Source organism: Crinia signifera, chromosome 1 (genome assembly GCF_055691185.1).
Source record: "Crinia signifera chromosome 1, ASM5569118v1, whole genome shotgun sequence".
NCBI lineage: Eukaryota > Metazoa > Chordata > Amphibia > Anura > Myobatrachidae > Crinia > Crinia signifera.
The window spans coordinates 357,051,761-357,069,158 of NC_139217.1; the positions used below are offsets into that span (position 1 = coordinate 357,051,761).

Sequence of the window (17,398 nt, forward strand, 5' to 3'; positions counted from 1 at the left end):
ACACTTCCTAATAAAGCAGACTACTAACGTAGCAGAAGTGTTTACAGAAGAGGGATTGTGCACAACTGTTTAATAAAACATAAGTATCTGATCTAACAAGTAATATGATAAACTAATGCAACACAAAATTACCTGGTAAACCCCATTCACCAAATTACTGTAAAAAGTTTACATAACCCACATTACAGAAACTGACCAATTAAACAAACTTCAAATATAAGGAAAATCTATATATATTTATATATATAAAAAAAAAAAAAGATTAATCGTTAATTTTCCAATTTATTTTGAATTACAAGTGCAATTTTTGCTCATGTTCCTAGGCAGTTGAGACAAGTCGCAATATTTTTTTTTGCTAGAAGAGGAAAGACAACATGAGAAAACCAAAAGGGTTTAATTTAAAATCAAGCATTTTCATCCTTATGAAGGGTACAGGATAACATCTCATAAGAACACAATTTAGAGGTAAGATCTTGCTTGAATCAATCATAGGCATGTGGCACTTAGACAATCTTTGCACAGAAAAGCTTAACAGTCATGCGAGGGCACAGTCATTTTTAACAAGGCAAATCTTTCACCAGAGAGCAGTGAGGAAAAAAGGAGGCGGCACTGCACAGGGACATAACATCTAATAAACTCCACGGAATACAACTCCAGGAACAAATACTTGCAGAAAGGGGAGAATGTAATGGTTACAATTTAAAAGTTTAGTGCTAGCTTGATTACTGCTCTAGATAGAGGCAGGAAAAAAGCAGCTATGTACACACACAAAAAGTGTAGTTTTTATCTTTAGGAAGGAAACAAAACATGACCTTAAACAATAAAATGGCCATACCCAACAACAAGAGAACTAGACCTGTCATTATATAAAGATGCAATGTAGCACTCTATTTATGTAGATTAAAGAGGTGGGAAGAGTTGTAATACAAGTGCCTAAACATTCAATGAACATGGCACCAGTGGAACCAGCACCAGCATGCTATTTCAATAGTGAAATATGAAGCATGCCAACCCCAATAAAAAGGTAAAAATAGTCATGGAATTTTGGTTTAACTTGGTTACAATACCTTTGCCCTGTTTTTTGGGGGGGGGTCGGGAAGGACTAAAAACAGAAAAAAAAAACAATAGAACCTCACCTTCCTCTCAAAGATCCATACATGAAGAATGCAGGCATCTGAAGGCCAACGGATGGCACAAAGATCCCAATATATATATATTTGGGTGTATATTATATGGTACATTGCAGCAGCCTTTCAATGCTTAAATTTGATGTACAAGTAAGCATATATTTAGAAATGGTTAGGATTTCAAACTACAAGATCCCTTAAGCACATCAATTTTTAAAATTGCTTACACATCTCTATAAGTGCTAGAGAAAACCAGAATCTAGAATATACAATAATTTTCATCAGGTTTCAAAGCTGTTCACTGCAATATTTTAAAATGATATGTGTAAATGGGACTTTATATTGATTTATTTAAAGTGCCCAGCGAAAAATTAGTTTCCAAAGAAAAATAAAAATGTACACAAAACAAATAAAAATAAATGCCAGTTACAGTCATCCGTAACATGGGATACGACACAATATGTAAAGCCCATGAAAGTCAGGACAGTGTTTGTCCACATAACTTGAAAGAAAAAAAATGTAAAAAAAAAAAAAAAATTATAATAATATACAAGTAGTTACTTAAGGTATCAGCAAGTGTTTGCCGCACCACACTGCAACAGGGCTTCATGAAAGGAGTGTCAAAAACATTCCTCCAGACTGAAAGATTTCATCAGAAGCATAAAAAAGCCACAACTACCAGGAACCGCCCTCCTTAATGGCTCAAAGGAGTTAGACTGGACAAGCTGAGATGGGTCACAGGACATGGCCAAGGAGGAAGAACTGTCAAGAACACAGACGTCGGAGTGCGAAGTCCTTCACAGCCGTTCCCTTCAAAATAAAAGCACAAAAAGTAATCCACTTTAATTTGAAATCAGTGCTTAAACAGGAACATTTCAGTTATACAGTAACGCACCATCAGAACATTTCTTAATTTTAACAAATGAATGCTATTAACCAAAATTCATATTTTAGAGATTCCAACATTACACAGGGAAAAAGTGAGAGTTGAATAGGAGAACAAATATCCCCTAGGGCAGGCATGTCCAAAGTCAGGCCCGGGGGCCAAATGCGGCCCGTGCTGTCATTTCAAACGGCCCGCAGTCTCCAGTTGGAAGCGGGCAGAGCATCAGATATGGGAAGCATAGCACAGGACACTAAAAGGTGGGGCCCCGGCGAACGTGCCTTTACCTTGCTGTCTGCTGCAGTGAGGTGGTGCCGGCCGCCACAATCAGATGTGTTTGGCGTCCTACCCCTGCTGCTGCAATCGTATATATATATCACCCTACTCCACAAATCACAGTGACAGCAGTGTTTGGGGAGGGGGGCAGCAGCTTGCTCCCGTAACATGCGAGTGGCGGAGGGTGGCAGCAGGAGCCCAAGCATCTCCTTTCCTTGCAGTGCCTGCTTTGCCTCTCCTTCCGCTGGCTCACACAAGGGGCTGGGAAACATACAGAGAAGGGAGGGGGCAGAGTGGGGGACATACAGTGAAGGAGGGGGCAGAGTGGGGGACATACAGTGAAGGAGGGTCAGGCTGGGGGATATACAGTGAATAGAGGCAGTGATGGCCTTTCAGAGAAGGGGGAGCAGGGGCAGGCTGGGGGACACAGTGAATGGGGGCAGAGTGGGGTACATAGTGAATGGGAGTCATACAGTGAAGGAGGGTCAGGCTTGGGGTCATACAATGAATGGAGGCACGGATGGACATTAAGGGAAGGGGGGCAGGCTGGGAGACAGAGTGAATGGGTGCAGAGTGGGGAACATACAGTGGATGGGGGACATACAGTGAAGGAGGGGCAGGCTGGGGGACATGCAGTGAATGTGGGGGCAGAGTGGGGGACCATGCTGATGTGATTAATGATTCAAACAATGTCAGGCTGAATGGTCGGCCCCCACACATTTACACTTCACCAAATCTGGCCCTCGTCGCAAAAAGTTTGGACACCCCTGCCCTAGGGGAACACAGACATTCATGTGGGTTATCTTACAAGCTGCTATGAAAAATGGGGGAGTTAATGCCACTAAAGGAAACTAAATTAAAGAGGTGAATAGGATACCTAAAATATTTGCCATTGTTGACGAAACTACCTTTGTAATGAGGCCATTTTCCAAAAGTAGCGCTTTGGGGGTGAAAACCCCAACATTGATCAGATTTTTTTTTTTTTATGCAGTACCCACTCAAATTATACCTATATTTTTAGAACATAAGAGTGATATCCTGTTAGATTAGCCTTTTAAAGTTGCCACTTCTTTGTAATTTTCTAAGCAGAATCACAGAATCCCTAGTAGACTCTTTTCAGACTAGAATACGTGGGTCTGGAAACTTATCCCAAATCCCCTGTGGCATCACCTGATAATGGGTCATTTACTGCACAATAAAAACAGGCTATAACTGGATAGCCCTATAGTACTACTGAGCTAAAAAGCCTATTACTTCTTAAGGTAGCCATAGACTACTGCAAATTCTTGCAGCAGTGTATGCCCATCTGTTCCCATCGAGTCAGCCAAGACCTTCCCAGGCGGCAGTATCGCATGTGTCCCCGCTGCCTGCCTCCGGGAGGGAGTTTGGAGGTACAGGCAGGTCCCACCTCAGACTGCTACAAAATGTGCACAGAACCACGCACTGAATTGAATGCAATGTCAAACACATGCGATTTTACCAGATCTCAGCCCGATCTATCAGAAATTGGCTGAAATTGCCTGAAAATCAAACTTTTTTTTTTTTTAATCACTGGTATTTATCCAACAATTTAGGACTCAGAACAGTCCCTACCTTCTTACATATGTGCACTAATTTTGTGGTAAAACTGATATGGTAATTGGTGATATAAATACCTTTGAATATGGAACACATATGGACTCATTCTGAGGAAAATGCCAGAGATAGAAGGCATAAACTGTGTGCAATGTGTAAAATTACATTCAGTATCAATAGCAGTTTTGCCAAAATAGCAAAACTGCAACCTGTTGCATGCTGGAGGCTGCCATGAACAGCGCAAGGCAGCCCAGCATGTAAAGGCCTACCCTGCAAATGTATTGCAGAAATTGCTGCAATCACAGCTACTATGGTCAATACCTGCTAGCAGAAAGCATGGCTGCGAAAACAGATTCACTACCGCCTTTTTCTATTTTCAGTGGCTTCCCTGTCTAAACCGCACCCCCTAAACATCAAATCGACAACGCACTGCGGACGATTACGAATTTTTGCACTTCTGTGCCCGTTACAGAATTGGGTGATGTGGTGTTTATCTTCCCCAGATTAAAGCCTGACACAACTGGTAATTTTGCTGGACTACCTTAAACCATGTTCTCTCTCCACCTTTGCCAATGGAGCCAGCTTCTCGCCGCCTATAGACCTTGAATAGGGAGAGGCTCCCACCAGCAGCTCTTGGGACATCACCTGAATCAGATACTGTAGTCTCCTTTGAAGTTTATATCTGAAGGAATTTTTTTGCACCTCTTGAGACTGCCAAAATTACTTGATACAAGACTACCAAGAATGGCATAACTTTAAGGGCTTTGTCAAAAATGTTTTTGTTTTATTAATAGTTATACATATTTTAGATTAAGAAATGTGTGGTGGAGCGCTAACTGATTAAAATTGATATGACCGATTGGGTATTACATTAATATTATTTAATATATCACATCATTACAAAACATGACAATAAAATCACAATATGAAAAAAAAAATGGAAATAAGAAAAAATGAATAAAAATAGATATAAACAGTCAGTGTGACAGTATCACCTCTACGTATAACCTGAATGTGGAAGGATGGGTACACAGTCTCACTTGTTCCTAGAAGTTGCTCTCATGGAATGCTGGATTAGCGGGTGTCCATATACCTGGTTGTAGCCTGATGTAGCTGGTCCAAGCGAGGGTTGGTGTAACGATATTATAATCCACAGGTTTTAGTAGAGGGGTGTCCGCCTAACGCGTTTAGTCATCCACAGATGGCTTTGTCCAAGGCATCTGTGGATGACGAAACGCGTTCGGCGGACACCGCTCTACTAAAACCTGTGGATTATAATATCGTTACACCAACCCTCGCTTGGACCAGCTCTCCAAACTTTAACAAAGTACTGGACTTTCAAAAAGGGACACCACCACCTGCAAATATCTTTGAGCCCTCCATTCCGTGAGATGTGTGCCACCTTTCCTCACGAGGGGAGTTTATAACATCAGGCCACAACCAGGTATATGGACACCCGCTAATCCAGCATTCCATGAGAGAGCAACTTCTAGGAACAAGTGAGACTGTGTACCCATCCTTCCACATTCAGGTTATACGTAGAGGTGATACTGTCACACTGACTGTTTATATCTATTTTTATTCATTTTTTCTTATTTCCATTTTTTTTTTTTTCATATTGTGATTTTATTGTCATGTTTTGTAATGATGTGATATATTAAATAATAATATTAATGTAATACCCAATCGGTCATATCAATTTTAATCAGTTAGCGTTCCACCACACATTTATTTTTCCATATTCAGCTTTTTGCTATTTAGGGGACCTACCACCCCCAGGTGTTGAGCAGCTTGGCATTATCAACCCATCTCCTATAGCGCCTTGCATATTCTCTGCCATCCAGGTGGCAGGGAATAATATTTTATATTAAATTTACGATTTCATATGCACTCTTGTGATCTTAAATTATGGTATTTTGTTAATCCGGAGCTGCATGTGACCGCACTTGGTGTTAAGTAATTTATAGTTCTAAAATAAATGAGTATTTGATATGATGGCATGTGGAGATGTCCAAGGGGCACAATTCCAAGTGTGTATAAAAGCCATGTAGTTCCAACAACTATAAATTGATTAAGCTGAATCGCACACATGCAGGTTTCCCATTGCAATATAGATGGGTGTGCGTGTTGGTGATGGGGGAGGGGAGATTTGATTTTTTTTTTTCTGAGTAAGGTTGGAAATTACCACACATTTCTATAGGGACTTGGGAATCCACCAAGACTATGGTGTTTATGGGTATTTCACCCAAACAGACATACAGTAGAACATTTGACAATGTATGTAGATGCTTGTTTGTGCTCAAACCGTAGAACAAACATGGGACAAAAAGCTACTGCCAAAAATGACATGAATATGCTACCCACACATGGCTCATACTGTCACTGAATTTCATAATCCTACACATTGTTTCTTATGGTGCCAAAGAACAATCCTCAACACTTGGCAAGCAAAACTATTTTAACTTCACAAATCCCAACTGCGTTGATATTTCATTCTGAACCCAATGTTAATGCTTATTCTGCAAAGACCTACACATTAATGGAAAAACATTTTCACCTATAATTTCTGTACGGTTCTTGACTGGCCAGAATGGTTATCCAACTTGTGTTACTTCATTATGTGAAGTGCAGGGCTTTGAACTTTTTATTAAAGACACACCGAAAGGCTGTTGTGCTACACACAAGTGTCACTGACTTCCAACTCCTACAGACTCATAAGAAACTGTACTAAAGCATACATTACAGACAAGGAAATTGTAATTTGCTTCAAATGTTTTATACTTTAAGTTACATTTTAGTCCAGGTTCATGGGATGGAGACACTAAGTAGTCGTCAGCACTTACGATGTCCACATTGCCAGAATGATTTCATGTGAGGTGTTGACATGGTCCGGACAGTACTTAACAGAACACTGTTCCATCAGATGTCTGTCTCTGAAGTCATGTGACAACCAGGACACAGACTACTGGACTCACTGTCTATGATTAACGTCAACATTTTATAAGACACACCGATTCACAGAAAAGCACATGATTAGCACAGTTCTAAACCTGCATCCTCAAGCCATCCGTAAAAAAAGTCAAGATATTAAGGATATGAATTTTGGTGCAAGGTATTTGCTTTTATTAGCACATCAGTCAATTTGTGTGGTGATAATGTCGGTCATGGAAAAGCCTGCAGTGCATTGCCTGTGGTGGCGTACTTTGGCCAGCTGGATCGCTGCTCATGAATGTCTATCCTGCAGTTATCAAAACATTTTGACGCACCCTCATAACATTTATCATGTACATTCTATAAGTGCCTTGAGTCCTGTTGGAGAAAGTGCGCTATATAAATTAAACTTCCTTAATATTAAGTAAAATGTACAATCCAATCAGTTATGGGAAACTTCACTACCTTTATAAAGCTTCATACATTTCCCCCAATGAGGAAGTATGTTACACAATATGTTTAATTGCCATGCTTTTGAGACTTGTAACATTACCTGTGCAACAGTTTTGATCTTTTAATAAAGAATTGTAATACACCTCTGATATAGTCATAAAACAGCATGAGGTGGTAAAACATTGTGAATACCAATGACTGAACTAAAGCCTAATAGTTATATAGATTTCTTAAGTTACATCTAACACATTTCAGAAATCTATTTTGGCAAAATAGAAAAACAAACCCTACTTTATACAATAATTACCGGTTGTCGTATTACAGTCAGTATCCAGGCTGGAATCTAGCAGTTTCTTCAAAAATTAACTCCTTCAGTGTCTCTTTGGGCAAGTCATCAAGCTCCATTTCAAACTTAAAAGGTGCTTCAGCTACAGGCTTAAAAGAAGGTTAGAGAATTTAGCATAACATACATTTAATGTTGAAACATGATGATTTCATAATTCACTATATTATTTACAAGCAGAAATATAATGCAATATATGTACAACCAGCAAAAAAAGACATGAAAGCCACACACACTAAATAAAGACAACATACAGAGTGTATCTTTACTTTAGTGACTACCATCTTCTAATAAATACTGTAGCACTTCATGAGACAGAAATGCTTAGAGAAATATTTTTCAGCAATTGTGTATTATCACGTCACTGACGCGCAACGTAGTTGGCGTAGTCATAGCTACGTAGTCAGCGTCAGCCAGTGTAGTCGTAGTAAGGCAGTGTAGCAAGCAACGAGTAAAGCTGCCGGCGTCCAAAGGGTCGGGTGCGCTGGCAGACGATGGAACAGCATCGGAGGACGCACTTCACATAAGGCGCTGGGAACCACCAGATCCCCAACCCTGGCGGACACCAGCAGAGAGGAGCTTCATGTTAGTTAGCGCAAGCCTCTTATACGCACTAGCGTCCCAGACACTCTCCGCTTTAGTGAGACTGACATGGTTAGGGGGTGTGGCGCACGTGCATCTCGTGCACAAAAAAAAGGATGCATTTGCCAGTGCTCCATGTCAAATACCTCCATTTCAAACCCACACTATCCACGTCAGCCGGAAGCGTCGCGAGCCCCGCATTACGTGTCCTCCCGACCTGTTCATACCCCAACTATCCATGCCGGCGTGGAGTTGATTTTACAAAGTGTGGAGAGCGCAGCAAACCCTGCGAGGGGACGCGGATTACTTCACAAGTATTCTGCGTCCGCTCGACACTCTTCGGGCTCGGTGGTTTGCCACACTTTATAAAGTCCACACCGACGTGGATAGTGGGGGTATGAACAGGTTGGGAGGACGTGTAATGAGTACACTCGCCATGCTTCCATCTGACGTGGATAGTTGAGGTGTTTAAAGAAAACATTCACACCCGGCATATCATCCATCTGAAACAGTAATGATGACAAGTGTTAGTGGCAACTGGATTTTATTGAACAATAAAGAAGGAAACCAATGAACAATGTTCAATGGCAGCATATATCAAGTCCAAGAAACTCTAAAAACAGTCATTCTTCTATTTCGGCATTCCCTTCAGCTGCAGCTGATGTTGACGCAGCTGCGTCAACATTTGTGTCGGATGGTATGTCGGCCGTTTAGACCAGAGTTAGTGCATGAAAAATGTGCAGGAAAGCATTCTCTGCACCAAGGGTTTTGCGCCATATAAAACTCCTGCAGGTAGGAGTCAAGGTATTGGCGTGCAGTGCCCCTCTGTCTTGTTCCTTCACTTGCATGAGCCCCAGAGCCTTTCGATATTTTGGGTATGAACCCCAATGTCTGGGTCCACAAAATTGTAGTAGTGGCTGACATGATGGTACCCCGCCTGCTCAAGTTGTGTGTTGTACGCACACCAACAGTCTGAGTATATGGTGGTACCAGGTTCAATATGCATCTGGATGGCAGACATCAGGGTGCTGGCGTCACGGCTGGCCACTGGTGTTCTGAAACATTCACCTTTCTCACGGGATATGCCACCAGAGAGCCACTGCTGTGGTAGGACGAATCCAACATGATTCATGCGAGTCGATGGACCCGATTTTTTCATTGGATGGACAAATAGACTTTCGTCCACCTCTACAATTTTGTCCGGGTCCGCCAATCCTGCTGGGACATCAAATCAAGGGTGCAGGCCTCACGCATCAAATTGTTATACAAAATGGTGGTTTTCTTTTATAACTTCAGGTGTCGCTCACAAAATAAAATGCTTGTAAGTTCCTCTGCCCAAGAAAAAATAAAACGCAGAAGGGTCAGAAACGTGATGAGACAGCCGTGAAACCAATGTGCCACACGGAAACCGACCTTCTTTCTGCATGTTTTATGCATTGGGTGGCCATTGAGACAGGTTGTGTCTGTGGCAGCAAGTTATGCTCTTGAAAAAATGCCACCAACTCCTCCTCTGTCTGCAGCAGGTTAAATATGGTCAGTGGTTCAGCAGCCATTCCACATCAATTTTAACAAGGAGCTTCAGAAATACAGCCGCAGTCGCTTCACCTATGACTGATTACACTGACTGCGTAAAGCTCCACTTTGAACATACACACAGTCACTGTTCTGCTTATCCACTTATTGGGGTACGTACACAGTCACACTACACAAATAGCGCGTACACTACGCCAACTACCTGCCGCCACCGTGCTGAAGGGACACTACACTGAATAGGACAGTACGTAAACTACTTAACAGGCCCAGTGATAATACACAAGTACCAATTTTTCTTACTAAAATAGCTTGTACCAGCGACAAAACATTGAATTATCCACATCGAACATTTCTATGCTCTTCCAAGAAAAAAAGAAAAACGGGAAATACCAGCTGTGATGTACCCAGCCTGACCTTTGGATACGCATATACTGCACCATGCTCATGGTCACTGCTATCCCAGCTGCAGACTCATTTATGAAACCAGATCTGCACATATTAAGGCATCTTTATTTGCATACCAATATGAAAAGGCATAATTCAACAACCGGTACAAGATAAGAGCCCATGGGCATCAATGTACATTTCCTGCTATGTAGATAAGTTACATTTAAAAAAAATAAAATACACAGTATGCTAAATGCAAACAAAGGAGTGTTACTGCCAGTCAGGTCACAAGCAAAACCATCTAAAATGTCAGTGCCTAGGTTACAGCCACATAATGGACCTCTGATCCGCTGATTACTTTTGCTACTTATACCCATTTTACACCAAAAACCCTGGTCGGACCCTGGTCTTTGAACGCTGGAGTATCCAGGGTCTGACCCTGCTTTATACCCCATTTATACAGCACTTTGACCTGGGTCTGCACCATTTACACTGAACCTGGGTCAGCCCTGCCTTAAAAAAAAAAAAAAAAAAAAAAAGATAGATAGATAGATATATATATTCCAATAGGAAGAAATGACGGCACTCAGAAAACTGTTTCAGGATAAACAAATTTGTATTGAAGTGTAAAGGGGAACGTTTCGGGGTGTTACCCCCGTCTTCAGCCCCAACCTACAGCCAGGTAGGTTGGGGCTGAAGACGGGGGTAACACCCCGAAACGTTCCCCTTTACACTTCAATACAAATTTGTTTATCCTGAAACAGTCTTCTGAGTGCCGTCATTTCTTCCTATTGGAACATTGGAATATTATTGCATCATTTCGTTCTGGCACCAGGAGCAAGCTGTCCATATTTACCCTTGAGTGCCGGCAGTGCTTGGATTTGTGTATGTATATATATATATACACTACTGTTTGAATACAATTTTTGAGGGGGTAGATGGGGAGTGCTGTCCCCGGGTGCTGGCAGGAGGGGGGTCCCTGCGGCTGCTGAGGGGAGGGGGGGGTACCTGTCAGCCTGCGGTCGGAGCTCAGCGGCGGGGATGATGTGCGCCGCTGCTGTACCTCTCCCCGCAGATGGTCAGATATTTGGACTACTAAAATCCCATGTTCGAACTTGAACTGAAGGTTAGTAGATGACTAAAATAACAGTTTTATTTTGATTGGCCAATCATTGTCAATTTACATATATTTTCCTATATATATTTATTATTTCATTTGTTTGTTATTCTAGCGCAGTCCTTTTCATTGGTCTTTTCTGTCTTTGTGGTGAGTACCCACACGTGGCTGCTACTTGAACAACAAGCCTGATTGAGCACCTTTATGGTATATACAATTCACTCTTAATATATAATTTTTTTGAGATCTGGTTTGCTCACTATACTGTGGACTAAGCGCATAGCAGCCCCCTCTATATACTGCCATTATAAATAGGAATAAAAAATGTTCTTTTTCACACCTATTTTGACAAACTCACTTGACACTCAGTGTTAAGGTCCTGAGGATTAATGAGAACAACTACTGTAAAGAAAATATGTGTGTGTGTGTGTGTGTGTATGTTATATATTTAAAATAGTCTTACCTCATCACTTGGGTCATAATACTGTTCCAGGTAAGGGTGAGCCAAAGCTGCCTCTACTTCAATTCGTTTGTGAGGGTTGAAGGTCAACATTTTATCCAACAAATCAAGAGCTGAAACAATTAAAACAAAAGTGACTGGTGAGCTTATTGGATGGAACTTTGATATCTATAACCAATCTTATTTTCACAGTTATGTCAAACTGAATGAATTCAGTGCAAGCCAAATGCCATTAGGTAGGAAACCTTGCCCATTTTACAAATAATTTAAATCTACACACTAATATTAGCTGTCTAACTAGTAAAATGTAGATGGTCATGTATTCCCATACATTACCAGGTTTTCCTTCTGACCAGCCAGATTGGACAGAATCTTAAAGTGTTTGCCCATCTTTAGTGGGGGCCACTTCAGGAAGGTCTTCAAAAGTTTAATACCGGACATTCAGGGCAACACTAAAAAGGTGGCCATACACTACTGTGAGAAGTCGCAGCAGTGTATGGCCAGTCGATCCACCTTGAGCAACCATGGACCTTCCGGGACGGCAGGATCACATGAGCTCCTTCTGCATGTGACAAACTGCATGCGATCCCTTTCCCCGCTCCCGGGAGGGGACAGATTCGGAGTTTAAGAGGTGCAGACGGTCAGACCTAGACTCAGATCCAACGCGCACAGGACCTTAAATCTGTTCAGATGTCAAAATACATCAGATTTAGCCACTTTTCACCTGATTTCTCATCCAGATCTGTCAGAAACATGTCGAAAACAGACTAGAGCAGGGGTAGCCAACCCTAGCCCTCCAGAGCTACCAACAGTTCACATTTTCCAGACAACCTAGCTGCTGCACTCATTAATCACTGACACATTTTAAAAGATACACAGATGGAGCTAATTAGCTCACTTGTGATTCTGTGAGGAGACCTGCAAAACATGCACTGTTGGTAGCTCTCGAGGACTAGGGTTGGCTACCCCAGGACAAGTGTATGTGAGCCTATACCCCATGGTGAAAAACTAGATTTAATAAGGGTACATGCTGTGCAATTGCTTTGTTATTCAACCCCTATTCAAATCACGATCGACTTGCATGGCATGCAAGACGCATTTCGACTAACTATATATTACAGATCTGCCTGAACAGTCTATTTTTCTATTTGATTTCAAGCATCGTGATCGAATATAGCTGAAATCAATGTCTATTTGATTCCGACTATATAGTCAAAATCAAATTAAAAGCTAGTCAGAAGTGCACCATGTGTACGGGGCATCTCTCTAATCTAGCACTCATCAGCCCATATACAACCGTGACAAAGTGGAGTATGACACAAATATAAATTTTTCACAAAGTCTGCTGCCTCAGTCTTTATAATGGCAATTTGCATATACTCCAGAATGTTATGTAGTGATCAGAGGAATTGCAATGGATTGCAATCCCTTTTTTGCAATGACAATGAACTTCATCCCAAAAACATTTTCACTGCATTTCAGCCCTGATACAAAAGGACCCGCTTACATGTCAGATTCTCTCAACAGGTGTTTTGGGGGATTTCGCCACAAACATTGAATGATAAATGGGCCCCTTACACAGGTGAGAGTTGACAAGGACAAGGCTGGAGATCAGTCATGCTAATTGAATTAGAAAGCTTTGAAAGGAGGGTGGTGCTTGAAATTAATGTTTTCCCTCTGACAGCAATGTTTACCTGCAAGGAAATGTGTATTCATCCATCATTGCTGCCCCAAAAAAAAAAAAATGCAGGATATTGCGGCTAATAAGATTGCACCTCAATCAACCATTAATTGGATCATCAAGAACATCAAGAGGAGATGTTCAATAGTGGTGAGGAAGGCTTGAGGGGGACCGAGAACATCCAGCAAGCACCAGAACAGTCTGCTACAGTTAATTCAGCTGCAGGATCGGGGCGCCACCAGTGCAGAGCTTGCTCTTAAATGGCAGCAGGCAGCTGCGAGTTCATATGCATGCACAGCAAAACTAAGACTTCGGAACTATAGTTTGGTATCAAGAAGGGCAGCAAAGAATCCAATTCTATCCATGAAAAACCATCAGGGATAGATTCTCCAAAAGGTACAGGGATTGGACTGCTGAGGACTGGGGTAAAGTCATTTTCTCTGAAGAATTCCATTTCATAAGATTTCTTGCATCTGGAAAAATGATTGTCCAGAGAAGGAAAGGTGAGCACTACCATCAGTCCTGTGTTATGTAACTCCACACAAGAATGGTCTCAGAATGCTTTACTGTTAGTAGATCAGCCAAGAGTGGGCTCACTCACAATTTTGACCAAGAATAAAGAATGGTACCAAAATATCCTCCAAGAGTAACTTCTGCCAACCATCCCAGAACAGTTTGGTGACCAGCAATGCATTTTCCAGCATGATGGAGCATCTTGCAATAGGGCAAAAGTGATCAGCCTGTCAGGGCAAATTGCAGAGGTCTTCAAAAAGGGTCTACACTGTAAAGATGATCTTTTTCAGAAACTTAATGTATTTGTCTAAACCTTTGACATTTATGAAATGCTAGTAATTTTACTTCAGTATATCATAGAAACATCTGACAAAAAAAGTTCTAAACACACTAAGAACGCTGACTGAAAATACTTGTCAAGTGTTACGTATCAATCTCATCAACCATAAAAATCAAGCAAGTAAACTGTGTAGAATTCCAAGCAGTGGCCCTTTGGGCTTTCTCTGTGCAATGTGTTCCTCGGAAAAACTCAATTTCCTCAGTCAAATGCTAGTACCGCACTACACAAATAATAGTAGATGCTTTTCTTTCCTTCTACAATTTTTGATAGGAGTAATTGAAAAAAGGTAAAGAAACAAAACAAAAAGCTAGGATTCTTTTCTTTTTTTGGGAGGGGTAGGGGGGGGGGGGGGTCATTAAGGCTTAAGTAAAGCAAGATTTCATAGTTCATAACCAACAGCTTAAAGGTGTCCATACAGTAATATGCCTAATAGCTAGCATATGCATGTTGTGCCCTGAAAGTACTGCAAGGCATGTGCCACAACATTCACAAGATACCAAGAAGCAAGGCCTTTGTACACTCACTACATACACTGGATACTATGCTAAAGAAAAAAATAACGACGACACCAGCAGAGGAAGTAGCTAAAGGATTTAAATGTCAGAGGAGTTTCTTAAATTCTACTCCACCAACTTGAGTGTTGCCCATTCATGTAGGCTGCTATGGACCTGAAAAAAAAAAAAAATCTTTTAAGTTTTGTGCTAAGCTCATATCAAAACAAGTGCCTGTAAGTTAACCTGCAAAGTCTATTAAGAATGATGCATACGGAGTTAAAGAAGCAGAGAGTATGTACATTTTAAAGTGTGATTTCTTTGGCTATGACAAAAAAAAATTACGACCTGCCATTTTGTCAAGCATCAGACACTGCAAAAACCTAAACATAGCAAAATGTGTGCAGAATGAATTATTCCTCATATCATTAGCATCTCCTAATTTTAAGGCCTGATTCAGAGATGGATACAAAATACAAAGCATCTGCACACTGCAGCGATGTGAAGTTATGCTAATGCCCCTGGAGGCCCCTTAAGTAAACAGACGACTTCTTTCTGCTTCTATGACTTACAGTAGAGGAGTAAGACGCAGTCCCGTCCACAAAAACATTGGCCATCTAAGCGAGACTAATTTCACACTAGCTGGGATTGACCGACCCGGCAAACTTCCAGACTGCTTTTTGCCATTCTGGGATTGCTTAGTGTATAGACCGGCTGCTACACGGGGACCAGAACACGTGACAGGAGCCGATCCACTGACACCGAAGTTTGCTGTGCAGGTCAAATGTGAAGTAGGCTTCAGGTTACGCAGATTGGCCACCGTAATACAGAAGCCAGGAAATCCTAATGGAAAACCGACTCTGGCTTTGACACTCCTCCAAAACACTCCTGTTTTTGAGAACACTGGCCATCCTAGTTGACACAAAATGGGCAAAAAGCGGTCAGTCAGGCTGCAGCACTTGGGGACCGAGACCTTGAAGTAGAAGATTGACAATCTTAAAATTGGAGTAGTACTCAAACCATCAGTTTTGCGTAATACACTGAAATCAGGCCCTAATTAGGAAAGGTTTTAATTGCAAGGGTGTCATTTAAAAAAAGGGTGCAAATTAAGTCACCAACTTCCTAGTAATAATTGTGTGTAAAAAAGTGTTGTATTGACCTTAAATATATTATACACATACATACACACACTGCATTTGTTAGTACTAGGAATGGTTTGCAAACTGCAGTCACCATTCCCAGGTTAGGGTGCCGCCCCAACCTGGAAATGGTGAGGGCAGTTTGCACCCCATTCCTAAGAATGCAGTGTACAAGATCTGCACAGCAAACTATCCACGGATTAAAATACTACTGAATATTACCTTTAGCGTCTGCATTTGGAAAGAGTCTGTTCCAGGGAACCTTATTTTTGTGTGGGAGAGAAAGCAAGTAGTTCCTAGCTTTCAAATTGATTATACAGTTCAAATCCTCTTGGGAAGGTGATCCAAGTATACCTGCATAGAGGGAAACCATTAAAAAAGATAAAATGCTAACCTGTAATACTCAAGAAAAAAAAGAGGGTTACAAATGTTTCTATCATGTTTGCCCTTACCAAGGATATGATTAAGCTGATCAAGGTAATGCTTTCCAGGAAATATTGGTCTGTTGGAAAGCATCTCTGCAAGAATGCACCCGACAGACCAAATATCAATTGATTTGGTATAACCCTATTAAAGGAAAACAAAATACAGTTATTAAAGACACGTATTAAGGTTGTACTAAAAGTGCAAATTTGTCTTAAACATTTTATATTATTTCTCACTAGATCATAATATGCCACCTTAGCATACACAAGTCAGAGCACAGCCGACTGTATGGTCACTAGATGTAGCTGCGCTGCGGAATCTGTATGCGCTATATAAGAAACTGTTAATAAATAAATGTAGGGCAAAGATAATCTTCTTAATAAACTAGCGCTTCGCAATAACCATCTGATGAGGCTAATGTTACACCCTCAATATTGGACGATAAACATGCCGGACAGTAAAGCACGCCAATTTTTTCCATGTTTGACAAGCTTTGGTAGCCCTCCCTACAAATCCTTCACTTCCTTAGCATGCATAACACTGCGTTCTTATCCATTTCTCAACTTTTTTTTTCAGTACCTTTTGGTGATCACAAATGTTCGGTCCCTTGGACCCCCTTCACGTCTCTTGAGCTTACGTTAGAAGAAAGTATCTCTTGAACTCCAATAGCTGTACTTCACCACCCTGAATTTACTCCCTTGTTTCCCCATTTCCTTCTGCATGTCCCAGCAAATTAAGCATATCAGATTCTAAGCTAATCTTCCTACCCTTGCAAGTGCCTTCAACATTGACATCTTCAAGTTAACCTCTTTGCACTCTCTACTTCCAAACAAAACATGCTGAGGCTAGAGACTCCGAAATGGCTGTGGTGACTCCTGGCAGCGGGGAAGGTGATGGCACGTGATATATCATGTAAAAAGGACTTCATGTGATATCGCATGCGATCCAGGAGCCCTGGGGGGGGCACCTGATCGCCAGCGAGCACACTTGGGAGCACCCATTGAATACGGCCCATTATAACAAAAGCAATCCAGATGCAAGCTTATTCACTTTATACACTAATTACAGAAGTAAAGCGCAACGGAATATGCTGCGCTATATAAGAAACATACCAGAAATATGCAATCACAGACAAAAGTGC

At 41.3% G+C, this 17,398-nt stretch overlaps 1 protein-coding gene across 2 annotated transcripts in view; it reads right to left on the reverse strand.

Annotated features, from left to right (window-relative positions):
- Nucleotides 1-262: 262 nt before the first annotated feature.
- MAPK1 (mitogen-activated protein kinase 1) overlaps nucleotides 263-17,398 on the reverse strand; it is a 43,426-nt gene continuing 26,290 nt past the window's right edge. Inside the window, exons 5-9 of one of the 2 annotated variants that reach the window (XM_083149267.1) lie at nucleotides 16,284-16,398; nucleotides 16,054-16,185; nucleotides 11,671-11,780; nucleotides 7,553-7,680; nucleotides 263-1,937 (exon numbers count right to left, since the gene is read on the reverse strand). In XM_083149267.1, coding sequence (XP_083005393.1) covers nucleotides 7,570-7,680; nucleotides 11,671-11,780; nucleotides 16,054-16,185; nucleotides 16,284-16,398 — 468 coding nt within the window. In that variant the 3' untranslated portion in view covers nucleotides 263-1,937; nucleotides 7,553-7,569. Of the gene's footprint in view, nucleotides 1,938-7,536; nucleotides 7,681-11,670; nucleotides 11,781-16,053; nucleotides 16,186-16,283; nucleotides 16,399-17,398 lie in introns of both variants that reach the window. The other variant, XM_083149259.1, reaches the window with a different exon arrangement.